At 42.2% G+C, this 19483-nt stretch overlaps 2 protein-coding genes across 6 annotated transcripts in view; one reads left to right on the top strand and one right to left on the bottom strand.

The window, feature by feature from the left end:
• lig3 (ligase III, DNA, ATP-dependent) overlaps positions 1-1525 on the top strand; it is a 16882-nt gene extending 15357 nt beyond the window's left edge. For 2 of the 3 annotated variants that reach the window (XM_088615758.1, XM_088615760.1), the window contains exon 21: positions 142-1525. In XM_088615758.1, the coding sequence (XP_088471884.1) occupies positions 142-375 (234 nt within the window). In that variant the 3' untranslated portion in view covers positions 376-1525. The remainder of the gene's footprint in view (positions 1-141) is intronic. The other variant, XR_015929013.1, reaches the window with a different exon arrangement.
• On the bottom strand, positions 960-18450 carry LOC148643653 (complement C2-like). Of its 3 annotated transcripts, none has more exons than XM_088615762.1 (19): positions 17858-18450; positions 17113-17284; positions 15740-16045; positions 14984-15169; positions 13909-14082; positions 12803-12877; positions 11997-12136; positions 11730-11889; positions 10952-11056; positions 10464-10544; positions 9542-9694; positions 8254-8390; positions 7849-7966; positions 6951-7086; positions 6200-6285; positions 5978-6111; positions 4722-4815; positions 4167-4216; positions 960-2718 (listed from the first exon to the last, which is right to left on the bottom strand). In XM_088615762.1, exons 2-19 carry the CDS (start codon positions 17165-17167, stop codon positions 2593-2595), a joined length of 2316 nt encoding a protein of 771 aa, XP_088471888.1. In that variant the 5' UTR covers positions 17168-17284; positions 17858-18450; the 3' UTR covers positions 960-2592. The 3 variants fall into 3 exon arrangements, with proteins under 3 accessions (XP_088471888.1, XP_088471887.1, XP_088471889.1); XM_088615761.1 differs by lacking the exon at positions 17858-18450 and adding an exon at positions 17382-17494; XM_088615763.1 differs by lacking the exon at positions 17858-18450 and having other exon boundaries at positions 11760-11889; positions 17113-17454.
• Positions 18451-19483: the final 1033 nt, after the last annotated feature.

The raw sequence follows: 19483 nt of genomic DNA on the forward strand, positions 1-19483 counted from the left end.
GGAAGCATCAGAAATTCCAAACCTGTGAAGGACAAAAGCTGTTTGTTTCTGGGGGTGTGTCATCATTCCACAAAGCATGGCTTTCACATGATGTTGGCAGGTCGAAATGAAATTTGAACAGTGACGTGTCTGCTCCGTTAGACGCTGCTGGACATATTCACTGGTGTGAAGCTGTACCTTCCTGAGACCGTCCAGGATTACGGCAAGCTCCGGCGCTACTTCATCGCTTACGACGGAGACCTCGTCCCGAAGTATGATGTCGCCACAGCAACGCACGCCATCGGAGATCTGGAAGAAGAGAGCCAGGCCCAGCGCGTGTCCGCGGAGTGGATCTGGAAGTGCATACGAAAACGGAGGGTTGTCCCTCCGTGCTGAAGTTCCAGGAGCTCAGAGCAGTGGCACACTGACAGCACAGCTGCAGACTTACAGGGGACCGGGGGTACCATGTGTGAACACTATTCCGCAGAGACGTTTGCATGATGAAGGCACAGTAAATCCATTCGTATAGGCATGAGAAATTGTAAAAATAGCATAGTTTAGGTTTGGACAGTTACATTTGCCAGACAAATAGATGAAATGTCTTGCATTCACAAGTAAAGGTCGTATGACCGCTTACAAATTTCCAGCAGTGTTTATATGAAAATGGTGAATACCGGATGATTATGATTCTTAGGTGGGGAACATGCTGTGTGGTATGTTGTGATTTGCATACTTTTGACTTTTTTAACATTTTAACTACATTTACTCACTGTTTTGCATATCAAAATGCTTATGTCACAGCACTGTATTTAGTACAGTGCCCATTAACTTTGCATACGTGCATATTAACTTGTCTGTTACTGTTTTCAGTTGAAGCAGAGGTGGTAATAGGTAGCTGTACATATAGCTCACCATATTCCATGAAGTTTCTTGTGTGCCAAACTGAAAAATAAGATAATGACTCTTAAATCATACCAGAATCAGTTGTCTAGACACATTTTATTGAACAACTGTAACATTTTTAAATAATATTCTTTGCTCCTAGGATAAATAATTGAAACCAGCAAAGTTAGGCTATGAAATTTGGTAGGTCTTTCAAATCTCCTGTATATTTGTTTCTGTATCTAATGTTTAACATTTCCTTGTTCTTTCTTTACAGAACCCTATTAGCTCTCATTTATACTTTGGTTACCACTACTACTTCACAGAATAAGCTTGGTAAAACTCCAGAATCACAAGACTAAGTTTTTTTTAATTGAAAAGTTACTGATTTACATAAAGAAAAGAGTTGTTGCTGTATAAACTTATCAGAAAAAATGTGTATGAACATAGAATGTCGGGGTTGAAGAACATAGTACAGATTAGCAACTATGCTTTATGTTTAGATTATTTGGAAAAATGTATTTTTGTTTCTTGTCAGGGGGGCGATTTGAAGTTTGGTCAGTGTCTCAAAGTAAAAAAAAATTGGAAAAAAATCAGAATCCTGTTTTTTTAACCTGAGTAAAATGTTTTGCTGTGATATAAATCATTTCTTGCATTTCCTCAACTGGTTCGCACTCGCTTGTGATTCCGAAGAAATCTTCAGGTTCTTGCTTGTAATGCTTGTAAGTGAAGGAAAAGCGAGCAATGGGACAAACCTATGTACTTCATAAATGGCTGTAATTGAGCATCTGCCGCTGGGAGAAAAGTTTGCACACTTGGGTATCTAGGGTTAAGGGTTAAGGGTTAAGGGTTATGCCTGTGGGTTAAGTGCATGCCTTTGCACAGATGAGAAGCTCAGTATCTTGCTGGAGCTGGAACTCTTCTCCAGAAGATAGTAGAAGGTTAAAAGCCATCCCTGCCCTAATGTTGCAAGGGGGTTAGCTGGGTTAAGTTTGTTTTAAGCAACACCCACAGAGCAGTCTGAGCAGTCTGGTGGGCACTGAAAGTGAAGACCGGGAGCGGTGAATCCTGGCTCTGGAAGACCCCCGGTTTTGTTTCAACCGAGCTTAATCTCAAACTCGTTTATTACAATTTTCTGTTTGAGACCCTTTTTTAAAAAAAATGCTTTCAGGTCCTAGGAAGCTCTATTAGCCCTGTGCTAATTAGTGAGTTTCCATACTGTCCTCATTGGGGTGTGCTAGCTGAAATATAGCTAACTGTACTTAATAATAAGTGAAAATAGAAGAAAACAAAATGACTCTTTCTCACCTGTCTGTGCATTATAACATGGTCTCCTACTAAGAGTGGTTTAGCTAGAAATAGAAAATAAAATTAATTAGCGAGTTGAGGAGAAACTGCATAAAGTTCTGTGTGCTGGTGTTCCTGGAAATAATGCATTTTAACAAGGGTCTTTTTCACAACCAAGGTCTGAGTGCAGAAAAAAGTCTCAACCAGCAAACAGATGGGTTATACGCCTCAATTAGCGCTGGTGATTAAGGGTCCATTTGGAACAAAAGAACTAGCTAGCAGGTATTCAGAACAAGGACTGAGAGCCACTGGCCTAAGATGCTCATTGAAAAAATCTAAGCTTATGTTGTACTTTTGTGGGTAAATCGTTCTTTTTAAATTTATTGTGGGGCTGCATGCCAGGAGCGGGGTTTCTGGCCGCTGCCTGAGACGAACACCACTTCTCTACTCATACTGCAGGTCTGCAACGTGCTCTCTGATGAAGGACATCAAGTGGGGAACGCTGGAGTAATAGCCCATAAAATTGCCTTCGCCGCATTTATCATTCCTGCCAAAACTGACAATGCCAACCTGGTAAAGAGAGAACAGCCATGAAACAGGAGGAGGACACCGCTGTGTCCCGAGGAACAAAACCTCAGGACTATCACCCTCGGTAAAATACATTCACTGCCTGCCGCGTTTAAAATCTGGAGTGATTGTTCTGGTTTCTTTGCCACTGTCACACAATCCGTTAAAGCACAGAGAAGAAACATGTTTCTCTAGGTTAAAAGATGATGTAGCTCTACACATACTTCTTTATCATAGTCTTATTACTCAACTGGAACTGTAAACAGAAAGCTTAACAGTCCTGTAGTGGAAAAATTGAGGCAGATGTAAAAGTGCACGCACTACAAAGTTTTCAGTCTTCCGTTCACTCTCCTTACTAAATTCTGGAAATGTTCAAGCCTTTCACTGTATTTTTTCTTCTGTTATTGAAGCAAAACATCATTAATGAGAATTGTTGTGGAATAAATGAAAAGAGAATTTCAGTGAGATCGGTTAGTAGGATTATTAGAGCGTGAGAATGAGTGATGGAGGTGATTTTCACGGAAGAGAAAAATTAAACCTGTCAGGCATGCAGACAGCGAGGCTGAGGACTCGAACGTCTATATATAAGAAGGGTGGAGAAAGAGCTTCGGAGACCAAGTTGAATCAAATAATATAATGGAGGGAGGGGAAGCCATCAATATGGCTAGCTTAATGGGAAAAAAATACTAGCATCTCCGTTAGAAATGCAGCCTAATTTAAGTATTAGGTTCAGAAGGCCTGGGCCTTGTTTTGGTTAACAAAGAAATATAGCGCTGGTTTCTCAGCAGGTAGCTGGGCGCTGTAGCCCTGGTACCTCGGCAGGTGGCAGAGTATTATCCTAAAGGGGCGAAGCTATACTGCATTTAACCTGAGAAGAGGTTAGGGAAGCCAGGACCAAGAACAGCCAGGTAGTGGACAAGGAGACGGCTTCGTTCTTTAAAGGGCTGCAAATTTAACGTCTGGTCACTGAGCCTGGTGAAACTGCAAGCAAAGGAATTAGAGATTGAACAATGAGTTAACACTCAGGTGGAGTGAATTGGGTTGCTAACGAATCTTCCCTGCTTGGTCAACTGTTGCCACACGAGCCTAGTTTTATTGGTAGCCGAAATCTCTCCTTGGAGGGGAACTATACCGACACAACTCTCAGGGGAGAGTCACACGGTCATGTAGACAGGATACCATCTCCCAGAGCACCATACAGTACGTGCACAGGTTAGGGTGAAGCTGGGTGTCCAGTCCTGGAGAACGCAGACTCCAGGGAAGGCACAGTGACTTTAGGTATAGTTTCACCAGAGCTGCACAAACTACCCTGCCTTGCGCCCGTTGTTTGCTGGGATAGGCTCCGGCTTTGGTGTGACCCTGAATCGGTTAGTAAATGGATGGCCTGATAACGACGAGGACAGGATAAAAGTGATCAAGTCTATTTTACTTCAAATAAGCAATGAACCCACCTGTATCCACTGTTCCTTTCTGTTCATAACGAGTGGTCCCCCTGAGTCCCCTAACATGAACAGAAGAGCATCGTCAGTCATTTCAAAACCAGAAAGTCAACAAGGTATGGAAACTCGTTATTGAATTTAAAAACTTTTTAAAAAGGGCCTTGATTTCCAATACCATTATTATTTATGGATTGGCATAAATTATTTTGAACTTCCCATATAGCATGAGGCAAAAATATAGCACAAATCTATTAATATGATAAAAACAAAGTAGTTCTTTAAACTTGATCAACAGTTGAATCATCATGGGGTTTTTTCATTAAGTGAACTATAAGAAATGAATGGGGTAATTTTTTTCAGCTCTCTTTGGAAGACAGCAGGAATATGGCAACATTAGTAAATAACAGAATCAGTCTGTTTGATGGGGATAATCATATCATCAGAATACATACACACAGTATTATGGATAACGGCTGATTGCAAAACAAATTGCACAGGAAGCATTTTCTAGATTTCTGCACCGCGTGTGGGTGCCCATCTGTCAGTGAGGTTTGGTGGCACACTCACCACGGCAAGAATCACTTTCTTCTCCCCTGGCACAGAACATGCGGTCAGTGAACACAATATTCGGCAACGAGATGCCCAGGCATTCCCTGCGGCGCTGAGGTAAAGAAGACAAGCTCATCGGGTGTCCTTTCACACTGCCTCCCAGTACATTTCCCATGCAGTGTGAGAGCCATTTTGTTATGAGGCACAACTGTGTGGAATACAGTCCCTTGGGACAGGCGAGGTAGAGAAGATTTATGTGGTGAATGGGATCTCAGCAGAACAGCCCAGTAGCTCTAGTGGCAGAGCTTCAGTCGGGCATGTACACTATGTGAGCTCATCTTCTAGTGATTGTAATGACAATGTCATTCTCCATTACACCCTGCTCACAGGATCACTGAGCACCACTCAGATTTCAGCTCCAAAATGCCCTTTAGTAGGAGAAGCTAACAAATTTGCCCACATGAGACATGTAAATGAGAATCAGATATATCATGTTTTAGGAGCCTAAAAAAGCAGAGGTCATTAAATGCCTTTCACAGAAGAATAAGTGTAGTTTAATTTAACCATCGCACCATTTCTAATCGCTTATTCCAATTTGGGGTCAAGGGAAGCCAGAGCCTATCCCAGCAAGGAACGGGCCCGGGTTCAAGATTGAACCACAGTCAATCTTGTAGCACTGCAAGGCAGAAATGCTAACCACTGTGGTGCCGTGTTGCCTGCTTATTGTAACCAAATGTTTTAATGTAAAATGTTTCAAAGCAAATCATTTGCAGTCTATACTTATTCACAGACACTGTACAAGCACAAGCAATTAGTTACTGGGCTTATAATTAGTAAAGGGGAGTGTTATGCATGTTAGTACAGAAGGTTCATGCTATGTTCTGCACTCTGTTTGGTAACTATGGTTACAATTTCTCTTTATAATTTTACAGTTTACAGTTGCATATAATGCAATAATTGTTCACTTTCAATCCACATTGAACAAAAATGTCATCCAGACATTTTATAAAGGCACATTACAATGACAATCGTATGCAATTTACAGCGGTTTGATTAGACAGCATCTTACACTGTCTTGCCAAAACTTTCCACCCCTGCATCAAAATGTTGCATCAAAATGAATGTGAGCTTCTCCCCCAGCCATAGAGAACAAGCATGCTAGGACATGGAGCAGGTAAACATTTATGCATCAGGGTAATGGAGATACCAAGTAGTCTTTTATGAAACCTAAGCATCATCTATCAGATATTTCCAGTTTAACCGTAGCAATTTACCGCAATGCTGACGCGAGTATGTTGCAGTGAAACGCTTCCGATTCTTTTATTTTTATCATAGTATCCCCATCCTGCCACGTAGCCTGACAGAAGTCTCCCACTGTCATCGCCCCCTGCGTAGGTCAGCCTGGTCTCTGAAATGAACAAGAACAGCAGCTGCGTGACTGAGATTTCAGGAAAGACACAGCCCTTGTCCTGGGCTGCGGGTGTACAGCACAGTACCTTGGTAGCTGCAAGTCTGTGCCCAGTTCTCCATCGGCGAGGGGATCAGGTCTTGTACATCTTTGGTGCAAGGCAGGCACACCCGCCTGAGCCAAGACATTGGGAGGAGATCAGAAACTCAGTCTAATACTGCCATGCATTGTTTTGTGTTTAATTTAATGAAATATGAAGACAACACTGAGACCCTGGCTCAGCTCAAACAATGGAAGGCCGTGCTTTTGTTTTTCATTTAGTCAGCCTTTTCCTTTAAATGCACGTTGTTTGCTGATGTTTGGGAGGGATACCAACGACGTCTATCTCACCCAGCTGTACCTAATTGCCATCATAATAAAATAAGCTATAGTGTAAACACCAAACTCAAGCGCCTCCCAGCATTGCTCCTGCTCCCCATCACCTCACAGCTGCCCGTGGTCACTCTTTCTGGCTGGGGTCCGAGCCTCCTCGTTCTGTGGCCTGGAGGCTGCCTCTTAACCAAGCAGGACAGGCCATACCTGCCTCACCAAGTACTCCAAACACTCGCAATGCATTCAGCTCTTTGACGTTTTTGTCCACAGTGAAATATGTTTTGTATCTACTAAGGTCACAGCTTGCCTTTAACATGAGAAAACACAAAGTACACAAGCTAATGATGTCTCTCCCAGAAGGAATTTTAACTGACAAATTACTTCTTTATTTTTTGTTAGAAATGCAAAGGTTTTAATTTGTTTTTTTCAAATAACATGACTTAGTTTATAAAGACCCGTTCTGTTACCTCACTGTTTCTCGGTACTGGATGTCTTTCCTCAGCTTCAGCAAGGCAATGTCATAGTCGAAATACTTATTGTACTCTGGATGAACTATCACCTTCTCCACCATAACTTTCTCTCCTTCAATTCTTGTGTTGGATCCTAATGGGAAAACATTGAAAGTTTCTATAAAACACTGGAATGTTCCTGAGGGAATATCAAAAGAAAGTAAAAATATAAAAAGGGCTAGACGTGTTGACGTTGTTGGAAAGAATAAATTCACAGTGAATAATGTCTTAAGTCCAGACATGGAATTAAAGTAAGCATGCAAACACAAATGCCTTGGTCAAAAAATACACAGTCCTACAGCAAATAAATCATTAAAATTGCACTGGGGTTTGAACATTAATACACAACTCCAATCCTCATGAGTGGTAGTCTGACATAACCCACAGTACTTAGAAGCAGGTTTTCTAGATTTGTTTCAATCAGAAGCATGTGAAATGTGACATTGTTCCAGTTAAGCTCAGAATGAGCTCCGTTGCATCATTAACAGCTGAATGAAAATATCAACACACGGCAGCATTCTAGCAGTGGAGCTGTGTGCTACTGCTTTGAAGTTCTAAGCATTTTTATTAACATTTACGCTAGTTATCACTTTATTTTAAATTAAATAAGTTTAAGAACACATAGCAAAAATCATGGCAGAGACACACTGTACCAGTTTACTAGCAGTCGACTAGCTGAGATCAGTCTATATTCTAAGCAAGTGAAAGTACATAGAAATTGCTGTTATCTCACTTAACGGCATGCATCGTACTTAAGATAAAAACATGTTTGCAAGGTTGGATTTGAGACTCAGGAACTGTGCTTGTCAAACTGTCCTTATTCCTCTGATTGTTAGGGAAAGAGAGTGGTGCTCACCTATTACTACATGGACTTCAGTGTCTTCTGTGGTATCACTGAAGCAGTGGGCTGCAGTTAAAATCCACCTTCGAGAAATGATGGAGCCGCCACAAGTCTCTTTATCTGTGTTTCTGGTCTGAGGTAGAAAGCAAAGGCAAAAGACATTGAAAGGGGCTGCAATCCAGAGTAACCCATGCAAGAGCATGAATGGACATTGCTGCTGTAGTTATGCCATATGTGTTGTATTTCAATCAAACCCTTGAGGATTGCTTGCACCTGTTAGGAGTGGTTGATCAATCACATCTGCCCTCCCTCTCTTACTGTTGGCATACTGTATGCATTACTTCTGTTCCTTAGGGGGAGCTTAGGTTTATGTCCCTGTGGCCACTTTGTAAAGCAAGCCTAAGTGGCAGACACACTCACCTTGCTGTTTCTGACGATGTTCACCTGCCAGGGCCAGTCTCCTTTGTTAGACTCCTTCCCTCTGAAGACGCGAAGTACCACACGCTGCGTCGGTCTGCTTTTCATCCGCACGCCGCATAGCGAGAACGCTTTGTCGTCTGCCCCAAAGAATAATATCTGTAATGGCCTTCCTCTGCAGCGCGCACCCTATACAGCTAACTGCATACTTCACAGCAGTGGTTCCCAGCAGTCCTGGTCCTGGTGACCTTCACACCTGCTGGGGTTTTTCTAGCTGAGCCCCCAGTTACATAAACAAACCTTCATTGACTTAATATCAATAATAAGATTAGTTTGAACTGTTCGTTCCCCACTCTTAAACATGTTGGAGCTTTAAGTGTTGTATTTTATAAGTGAAATAAAATTGCAAACTTGTGACCAGAAACTAAATGCAAATATTACATTGAAGCAAAATCCTGGATCTAACAAAGGTGGGGTGGAGTGCAAACTAGCAGGTGTGTGGGTCACCAGGACCAGGATTGGGAACCACTGCTTCACTTTCAGGGTGAAAAAAATGGAGTTACAAAATTAAATTTCAAGAGACAAAACCCCCTTCCACTGCCGGATCTCCCTCCTCTGGCCTAAACGATCCCTTCTGTCACTGGGTGTTGGTACCCTTACATCTCAGCCCCTGTCCTGATAGCAGCCCAGCGGAACGCTCCCCTCTCGAACAAGCAGGTTCAAGTCAAAGAATAATGGAATCATTCTTGCCCATTCTCCCTCTACCCATTCTCTTAACACCAGTGTCTGCCTGTGTATGAGCGCAGACAGGTAAGGAAGATGTTCTTGAATTAAGAGGGCAACTTAATTAGCAGGTCGAGATAATGAAGCTGAAGAGATCTCCTCATGTCTCGAGTTAGGATACGACTGGAGCAGTGCAAATGTGTCAGTTCAATTAAGCGAAGCAAATCTAATTCATCCATCCATTTTCTAACCGCCTCTTCCAACGCAGTTGTGAGGGAGCCGGAGCCTGTCCCAACAAGTAATGGGCACAAGTCAGGCTACTCTCTGGATGGGACGTCAGTCCTTCACAGGGCAGACAGACATAAACACACACACACTCTCACATCTGAGCCAATTTTCCCAGAAGCCAAAACTAGTATATCTCTGGATGGCAGGAGGAAACCTAAGCAAACAAAGGGAGAACATACAAACTCCTAACAGATAGCACCCTAGGCCCAGAAGTGACCCCAGAGCCCCAGCACTGCAAGTCACTTATCTAATTAAGGGCCTTAATTAGGAGCTCACTTACCTTCCCAGTCAGGCACATCGTCAACCTCTTTCAGCGAGTCATAGCTTGGTAAGAGGAATGTGTAGTGGCGCCCACTTTCAGGCACATGTTTCTTGGGCACGATGCGTTCCAGTTGTTCTCTCTGCACAGAACCTAGACCTACTGCAAAAACATCTGGAGACAAAGAGGAGCAAATGTATCTAAGAGCAAGTACCGCAAAATATGACCTAAATAAAAAAAACACTGTTAAGTCTGTTAAGACAGTAGAATCTCAGTGCAACTTCACTGCTTTAAAGCATCAATTGAACTCTCAATGTCTTTACTAGTACCTCAGATATAATAAAGTGATATTTTAAAAATAAGTATTCACCCACTTTTATGTACTCACAACATGCAGCTACAACAAAATAGGTCCCAGGAAAGATCCTGGATGAATTATCATAACAAAAAAAAAACAGTCTAGCTATGAAAATATATGATTGATTAGCAAACTAATCCATTACAAAGTATCTCATATAACTCAAGAGCTATCAACCAGTATTTACAGTAGTTAATATTCCAGAAGAATCGGATCACTCCACAGTGTTAGGAAAACAGAAAGTACAAATCGTAACTGGTCTGAATGAAACACGTCCACATTGCTGAGCCCTTTTCAGAAAAACCCATCACTATAGTGTGCCTGGGTAGCTTTCATAATAAATTGTTAAATTTATAAACACATCAACATAACAGGAAAGAAAAAAAAACTAAAAACCAGAAATAAACAAAATGGAAAAGCAAAGCCTTTACTTTTTAAAAAAATAAACAAAACATATTCTTCAAATAAGTAGTTCAGGTGGGTATCTGCGTCAGCATGCGTAGGCTGCAAAGGAACAAGTAATAGGTTTATTCCATGCTGAAAAGAGAAGAAAAAAAAAAGAAAAAAAATCTTCAAATAACCTACCAAAGTAAATGTCTGCATCATGGATGTGTTCTTCTATCTCCTTTATTGAATTGGGTAGGGAGAAACCTCCAAATTTTCTCCCTGACAATACCAAGCATACAATAATACAAATAATTAGATGACTGTTTTTTTACCATTTTGAAAGATCTAGATCTAACATGTTTAAATAAATCCAAAATGTTTACTTATGAAAAGGTGCTCTAGATACAACAGGTCTGTCTGTATGAAAGTGTACCACTATAAATATAAATATAAGTTATGTTTTGTAGACTCCCTGTGTTTTTAAAATGCTCAAACTTTGCACTTTCATCATAATAAGATCAATTTCACCATAATGAACTTACGTTTTGCACGTTAAGAACAAGAATCACAAATTGCTTTACCATTCCTCTTCATGCCTTAATTACTACGATTTCACTAGATTCTATTACCAGAATCAACTTTGACCTTGCCTTTCACAATGCTCTGTGTCAAAATGACATGCTCACCCATTACAAAGAGTGTCCACTTTGCTGCTTCCTTTTCAGCAAAAATCATCTTCTTTGCCTCTGCAAGACCTTCCTCCAGGTTCGCTTCTGTGTGCTGGGAAAAGTCTGCAGCACAAACCACAGACAACTGCAAGTCACTCCATGAGGCACTTGAGCCCCCCCAAGCTACCCCTCTGGCATGGCGATGGGATAGCACTGTCGTGTGGGCTCCGCCGGGCTCCGCTGGGCTCAGACTAATCGACTTAAACTCTCCTGAGGTCACTCCACGCTTGCATTGTGTGAAACCACAAATAGCTCTGATAAGTGCACAGTTCAGAAAGAGGGGTATGTTGTCCATCCCTTCATTTTCTAACTACCTTACCCGATTCAGGGTCGAGGGCTGCCGGGGCCAATACCGGCAGGCAATAAGCACAAGATGGGACACCAATCCATCCCGGGGCAGACACACACACTCACAAGAAGGCAACTGACCTACAAGTATGTTTTTGTACCATGGGAGGAAACCCATGGAAACACAGGGAGAACATGCAGACTCCACACAGACAGCACGCCATGTCTGGAATTGAACCCAGGGCCCCGGGACTGTGTGGCAGCAATGCTGAACACTGAGCCACCCTGATACCCCCCAGGTGTGCTCACCTCAGCCCCTATATGCTCTTATCATAAGTTTGAACCGTTAGAAGAAAAAAATTAAATGGCGATGCCAAATTTAGGAAAAGGAAAAGTCAGACATTCCGCTGCTTCTAAAGCCAAGAGCTTTCGATGAGTCACTGCTTACCATCTGAGCTTGTAGAAAAATAGCTATCACCTTTACAATCTACAGTCTGGGCCAGAAGTCTGGGCTCGTCTTTATTGGGGTCCGCAGTGATGTTTATGGTCTTCACATGAGAGTAGTCAAAGAAAAGCACTTTGACTGACACTTTCGGGACCTTCCAAATCTAGGAGAGAGGAAGAACCCTTTATAACAAAAAAGACTGGCTAAATTTAAAAAAGAAAACAAACTATAGGAAAACATCCAATAATCGCAAGGCAGAGCCTCTCTAACCCGCTTGACGAAGCTGTCAATGAACTCCAGCCCCTTCTGGAAGTTGTAACAGCCAACACTCCCAGAGGAGTCCATCAGAAAGAAGATGTGCTGTCTTCTCTGGCTCTGAGGATTCAAGTCTGCTTCAGAGGCAGGGAGCACTGAGGTCGGGGAGACAAACTGAAATTAAGAAGCTGCAGAACAAAGGTCATATTTAATTGGATAGGTAAGTTTGGATATTGCTACCATACCAATGATAATGTGTTGGTCATTTTCACTCCTTCATTATAAGAACACAGGAAAAAAGGAGTGCCCTTTGAAAGGTTTGATGGGTTAATAAACCCAGAAATGTGCTGAGTAATTATTTGCAAAAGGTGTCACCCATGTATTTAACGAGTTCCACTCCAGAGGCCCTAAATCTGATCCTGTTGTACACAAGAACATGAGAATTTAAGAAAGGCTCCAAATGAAACACCCATTTCAGCTTCAATAACAGAGCTGGGCAGTTTGTTCTAGACCCCACAACTCTTTGTGTAAACAGAGTGCTTCCTGATGTAAGTCCACAGTGCATTCCCTCTTATTTCCTGCTGTTGCCTGTGGTACATAATCCACTGTTGGTAATGAAATAGCTCAGCGATTTGACCTATAGTAAGTATTAAAATGATCAACAGGGGCATTAATGACACAGATATAAAAAAACTATTCTTACCAAATGCAGTGTATTTTCAGTTTTTTTATTTGTTCACAGTAGTACATGCACAGGATAATACAGTGTCTGACCTACTGCTTTCCTTCCTGTAGAAAGTATACAAGAGTATTCTACTTACCTGCCATTTCGATTTGAGATTTCACAATCATCATTTCACTGGCAAGGTCCTCTACATCATCAAAGGTGTATCTAGCTGTGGGCAAGTAAATGTATTAAAACCCAAAGCAGATAATAGAATCGACACAGTTGCTGAGGTCAGATTCACAGTTCATGTTCAGGCCCATGTCTGTAGGCCATAATGATCACGTCTGATGTATTTACTGATTCCTAGTTGACAAATTAATGATTCACTAAACCCTTTCTGATATCAACCTCAATGTTAAACCAAAATGATAAATAGATTACAATTAATCTGAAGTTATAAAGTTTCAGCATATACCACTGTTAAGGAACAAGTAATAGGTTAATTCCATGCTGAAAAAAAGAAGAAAGAGAACACAACGTTTCGGCCGTGGAGCCTGAACCAACATACACCAATGTTGTCTATTATATGAATCTTTTTGAAATCTTGAAGACCTGAATCTTCCCATCAGACAACATTTGAAAGCTACTTCTTTTTTTATAGTGGAGAAAACTATCTTTCCTTCTTAAGAGTTTCTAATAAAGCTCTGTGTCCTTTTTCAACAAGTACAAAGCAGTACAGTGCAGTATTCTCTATAACCTGCAAACTAATGTATACAGCTCCTGGACTTTCTGTGTATAAATAAAAATTAAATCAATAAATGTCCTTTTTCATCTGATTTGCAACAGCTCCTATGTTATAACATGAACCCCCTTTAATTCACAAAACCCCCACACTTCATATTAATCCTCAGCCTACCCTGAACTGCATTTGCATTACACTTTCCAAGCACCTTTTGAGATGAACAAACACTCCCTTATAACACAGTCTGAAGATAAACAGACTCTTCACATTTATCAAACCAATGCAGACACAGGTACTGGCACCCTGTATGTTCAGCTACTTAATTTACCAAATAATCATAACTACCACTAACTAGGATGAATGAATGATCAATAAACTTAGAAGGAGTTTCACTGACAATCACTGACTATACATATTAAAGGGTTTGTCCTTTATAAGAGGGTGTTCCACAGAAAAACAACAACTTTTTAATCTGCCCCTGAGCTCATAGCAGAGAAAGTCTAGGTGGAAATGCATACTTTCACACGTGGGCTCCTCTCCCGACCACACGCCCGTCTGCAGACACAGGCGCTCCGACGAGCCGCGCAGCACCAGGTTACTCTGGCAACTGTATTTCACCGTGAACCCATTGCCGAAGAAGTCGCCGTATCTTGCGCCCCCAAATGGGATGCCAGGGTTTGGGCAATAGTTTTCTGCAATAGAAATGTGTACCACTTACCAAGCGTGCCCTGACTAATTCACTCTCAGTCTGTCCTGTTCCTTCCCAACATTGTAAACGCAGGGGAGTTTACTGCAAGCAGGCTCATTGTGATTGGACATATCAGGCTCGGCAGAGGCCCTTGTGCATGGACAATTAACAGCATCAATCACACTAAACCCCTCATTACTGGAACATCCATCCCTCTGTCGTCTAGCCACTTTATCCATTCCTGGGTCTCCGGGGAGCTGGAGCCTATCCTGGCGAGCCACGGACACAAGGCAGGATACACCCTGGATTGGACACCAGACATCACAGACACTCACACCAGGGCCAGTTTACCCAGACCCAGCATGTCTTTGGATTGTCACACAAAGAGGGAACAAGAAAACTCCACACCGACATCACCCCAGGTCCAGCGGCAAGCCTAACTGCTGCTCCACTGTCTCCCACTTAAATTACTGGAATACACACTGTAACTCAGAATTCCTATCATATTCTTGCGCTTGTAGGAGAACCACTCATTGTAAAAACTACTTTACAATGAAACCATTTTACCTATCTGGAAACATAATAATATATAATACTATCGGCATGACTAATTATATCATAGCCTTCAGTGTCCGGAATGGTACCGCTCCCGAGTGTGATAAATGGGCGATGAGCGATGCGCATTTTAGGAAAACATGCCGTTAGTGTTGATTTAAAAGTTTTGTAGGCAAAGTGTGACCGCTGTGACAGCGGGTTTAAAAATCATCCCCAAAAAAACGGAGAGAGAATGAGAGGGCAAGAAGAAGCAGCGGGCGAGAGAGTACAGAGCAGGCCGCGGCGGTCGCTGGCGCCGAGCGAGGCAGAGCAGGAAGGGGAGGGGAGGGGAGGAAGAGGACGGCCCGCACCTGCGCTGTCGCACACTGGCAGCCTGCCGCTCCACTGGCCGTTGGCCAGGCAGGTGCGCCGGGCGGACCCCAGCAGCAGGAAGCCCGAGTAGCAGGAGAAGCTGACGGTGTCGTTCCAGCCGTACTTCTGGAGTATGGGAATCATGGATCCGAAGGCGGGGGCCGAGGGGGGCACACATGTGACTGCTGCAGAGGCACGGCGCAAGATCAGAGCCACAGGATTAGCCGATCTACCAAAGGGCCATCAAGATATTACATTTACTGCGCCAAGCAGCGCACTTCTAATCTTCATTTGGCCCCCTAATCTAGACAGCTCCATTGTTTATCCTCTGCAATCTTAGCATTTTCTTTGAAGCACAGTATCTCTGCTGGTTATCTAACGTCATTTAGCATTACTGATAACCATGAAATACCAAAGGATGATCGGCCTTTACAGTTCATCTGACATTTTAGAGTCCCTTTTACTTGAAGGACAGTTACCCGTTTGTTGACTTATTACAGTTTGGCTTAGGCGGTGTCCTAGAAACCTTAGAAGCACAGCAGGAACAGAAGAAATAATTTAGTGGGACCTCATTCATAGTTAATGTCTTGCACTCATGAATAACAGTCATGCATTTCGGTCTTGGTTTATGAAATCTGCGTGGTCATTGTACACAATTCTAAAAGTCTTATTTTAAAAAGTCAGTTTTCATTGGAATCTAGTTACCGTCACACCTAGTAGAAATGTCGTGGTTTTCGAGATCTGCGTCTACTTACGTCTGCAGGTAACCTTTTTGGCACTCTCTCCATAGGAGTTCCTCAGCAGGCTCCATCGCCCCCGAAAGCAAACCCTCCAGGCCACCGGATAGGCGTAGCTGCCCAGCGGACACTGGTAGTGCATCACGCTCCCGGCAACACGCTGCTCCGGCCACCGGATGGTGCCCCCCTCAACCTCCTCCTTGTCGCTACAGACTGCGTCCGCCAGACGGTTGCGGACCCTCTGGTCAGCCTTCCCTTCTGCCGCTGCTGGACCACCTGAGTCAGCCAGAGAAACGGCACCCCTGGGAGTTTGCAAGGGTGAGCCTAACGAGACAAGAGCAGTCAGAATGAGCTTTGAGAAGCGGAACACCGACAGGACAGCTCCATGGGTCCCACTGGCTCGAGATCTGCATTACACCATCATCTGGGTCACGAGACTTGACGTGACAGGGAAGATGGCGCAGTGTAGATAGGGAGAGGTTGAATTTGTGTCTGGCTTAGCAATCTCTAAAGATTGTGGGTATTGTCCAGTGGCATTCTGGACTTTGTTCTGATAGATTTAGTCCTAAATTGATATGGTGTATGCAGACAGTACGGTGGCACAGTGGTTAGCGGTACTATCAAATACAGGGTTGTGGGGCAGCCCATCCTTGCAAGCAAGAGTCCATCATAGGGCACACACAGACAAACACACTCACACCTGGGCCAATTTTCCTAGAAGCAAATTAACCTACCAGCCTGGGCTGTGGGAGGAAACCAGAATACCAAGAGGGAAACCCATGCAAACGGGAGGAGAACATGCAACCTCCACACAGATAGCAACCCAGGTCTGAAATTGCACCCTAGGCCCCAGAACTGTGAGGCAACAATGCTAACCACTGCACCACCCTGATAGCCAGAGCCTATCCTTGCAAGCAGAAGTCCATCATAGGACACACACAGACACTCACACCTGGGCCAATCTACCAATTCAATCATTAATAATGATTACTGGATGAACTCATGATCTTACACAGTACTTGCTATACTTTAAAGCTAACATTGTTCAACACATAATCCCTTTTCCTGTATTTTGGATTTTACTGATCTTTATCCAGCAGCGTTGGTCGACGCACAGTCCTCGTTGTGTTGTACTGTGCTGGCTGCTCAAGTAGCAGTAGTTGTATTTTGACATCTGATGTTTTTACAGCAAGCCGCTGTTATCATGGATATCTGATATCTGAAACAAGAGGCACTGCCCCTTACTAACCATTGAGGCTCCTGTCTGTTGCTGTGATAAAACTAGTTAACAAGTGACTGTCAAAGATAACAATCCTGAGGCAAAATACTGTATTACACAAAACATGCTTGACATACTGTAAACAGAATCATATTCCCCAAAGAATGCTTACCTTCCAGGAGTCTCAGGTGCACCAGGATCACAACTAAAAAAACAGCAAAATCCATCTGCTAACCTACAGAAGTTGCCTGTTATCCACCGATCACTTTCTGATCTGTTCAACACAGAGTGGAGGTTTCGCCAACACAAAGGTGTTCCAAAACGTGCTCTTGTCTCTCACGGGCCTAGACAAAAGTCAGAAAAACAAGAAGAATGAAATCCCAGCTTGTTCAAGGAAAAGAAAAATGAAATAGAACAAAAGGAAATTTAACAATACAGTACATAAAACACTGATCAATTGTGAAACAAGCTGGGTAAAGTCCAAAACAGTGGCGGTTTTCCCGGCACAGCCAGTCTGAGTTCATCGTAAACAACATGAGGTCAAAGACTACCGACACAGAAGCAAGACTCTGCAGGCACATGTCCAATGACAGGGAACACTCTTCATCTCACTCTTTACAAGGTAAACAAACTGGCAGTTTAAGGGATTACAATATTTTTCAGCATTCCAAAGGTTAAAATGATTATTTTATTATTAAATATACAGTAATTAATGTATTTAATTCTTATTAATTAGGTAAAAAAGGCAGACAACATCATTGCAAAAACAAATGACTTGGCACGGGTGCAAGTATGTAGTGTACTGTGCACCGTGCCCAAACATACTCCGTCCTCCACACGATGTGCAGCCAAGCAGTGCTGAAAATGTACAGCAATACAAATACATTTTTATTCTGTGTCTCCTTGCTTTTACAAACCTTTTACAAAAACAAGTCTTTTGATACAAGCCTTCTTCGGGTGTGTTGTGTTTTCTTTCTTCTCTTTTCAGCATGAAATAGACCTATTGTTCCTTTGCAAACGGTATATGCTTTATATACTGTACAGTTATCTGATAGTTTAACCAGTGAAAAGCTTATTGTGAAAAGCCAAGTTCTCAGCATGTCTTATGCCTCCAGGACCTCCAGACAGAGAACAGCTTGATCTTATGCTTGTTCTTCGTTCTTCCAATTGCATCGTAACGTAGGTTTCTTCTCACTTTCATTCTGATTTAGGGGAAGTCTCGTATTATCCAATATCAGCAAAGCCCTCCTTCCTCTCAGTGAATCACATTTGAACCATGCATGTACAGGGAGCCAGGGTAGGGTAGCTTGCTTACCCAAGTAAGTAAAAGATCAAGACCTACTTCAAGATAAGATCAAGGTTCTAAGCATGATTATTAGAATTAAAAAACATTTTTTCAAAAAAAATTACTTTAAATTCTTTGTCCCACAAACTACGTGTCAGGATTCATTCACAAGATTTTAGCTTTCATTTCTTCTGGTTATACATTAACGCTGCCCTCCATAAGTATTGGGACAGTGAAGTAAAAAAAGTTAAGATAAAAAAGAGACATACTTTAAAGTTATAGAATACCACTTTTTGTGTTCAATTCCACCATTTTAGGTGAGCTTACGTATTGGGGAAAAATTAACTTAAACGTAAATTAAAGTAGTATAAAACTCAATAACTACATCAATCCCAAGACCCACTGACATCACCAAGCTCCTGGTTTGTTCTGGTGAAATGCTTTGCCAAGCCTTTTCTAGAGCTATTTTTAGTTCCTGGAGAGTTTCTGACTTCAGTCTCCTTTTTAACAAATGAAACACATTTTCAATTAGATTTAAATCAGAAGGTTGACTTTTTTTCCCCCCCCTTGATGAACTCCTTGATTGCGCTGGCAGTCAGTTTTGCTGCTTGATGAAACCCCAGCCAATAAGTCTGGAGGCATTTTCTTGTAACACAGGCAGACAAGATGTTTCTGTGCACTTCTGAAGTCATTCTACTGACTCCAAACACAGACACCAAAGGGAAGAGCAAAAACTAAATCCAACACTACCCACTAATACTGTAGCTCTTTCACGTTAGTACTGTAGCAGGAAAACACCTGACCAACAAGAAACACCTGGCAGCGAATTGTCCCAATAGTTATCCTCACCTGAAATGTGGGGATTGAACACAAAAATGTTATTATTCTACACAGCACAAAATCTAAGTATAAAATTACTCCGAAACAGAAGTGATATTCTGTACTTTTGCTTCATATTCATCTTTTCATCTGAAACCACACACAAATATATAGGACTATGTAACACAGGGCTTTTAGCGTTCCTATTCGTACAGTACAGGACTTGAATTCGCATCACATCTACAACTCACATTATAATTCTCTTCCTAACTTATGTGAATGCTCTAGATTCTGGCACCAGTAGTAAATTAGTCAAGGAATGCCATTTTAAAATTGTACAATGCACTTGTAAGACCCCATTTAGAATATTATTAAAACTTTTAGTCACCGCATTATAAAAATATATTGCTTCTCTGAAATCAGTCCAAATAATCATATT

This window comes from Lepisosteus platostomus, chromosome 22 (assembly GCF_059453375.1).
Source record: "Lepisosteus platostomus isolate fLepPlt1 chromosome 22, fLepPlt1.hap1, whole genome shotgun sequence".
Classification (NCBI taxonomy): domain Eukaryota; kingdom Metazoa; phylum Chordata; class Actinopteri; order Semionotiformes; family Lepisosteidae; genus Lepisosteus; species Lepisosteus platostomus.

Excerpts from the sequence above, each read along its gene's own strand:
- LOC148643653 (XM_088615762.1), bottom strand. The coding sequence starts at position 17,167 with ATGGATTTTGCTGTTTTTTTAGTTGTGATCCTGGTGCACCTGAGACTC. Across the intron at positions 16,046-17,112 it reads GCACCTGAGACTCCTGGAAG|GCTCACCCTTGCAAACTCCC; the intron begins GTAAGCATTCTT and ends TTGTCTCGTTAG. Across the intron at positions 11,890-11,996 it reads TTGACAGCTTCGTCAAGCGG|ATTTGGAAGGTCCCGAAAGT; the intron begins GTTAGAGAGGCT and ends CCTCTCTCCTAG.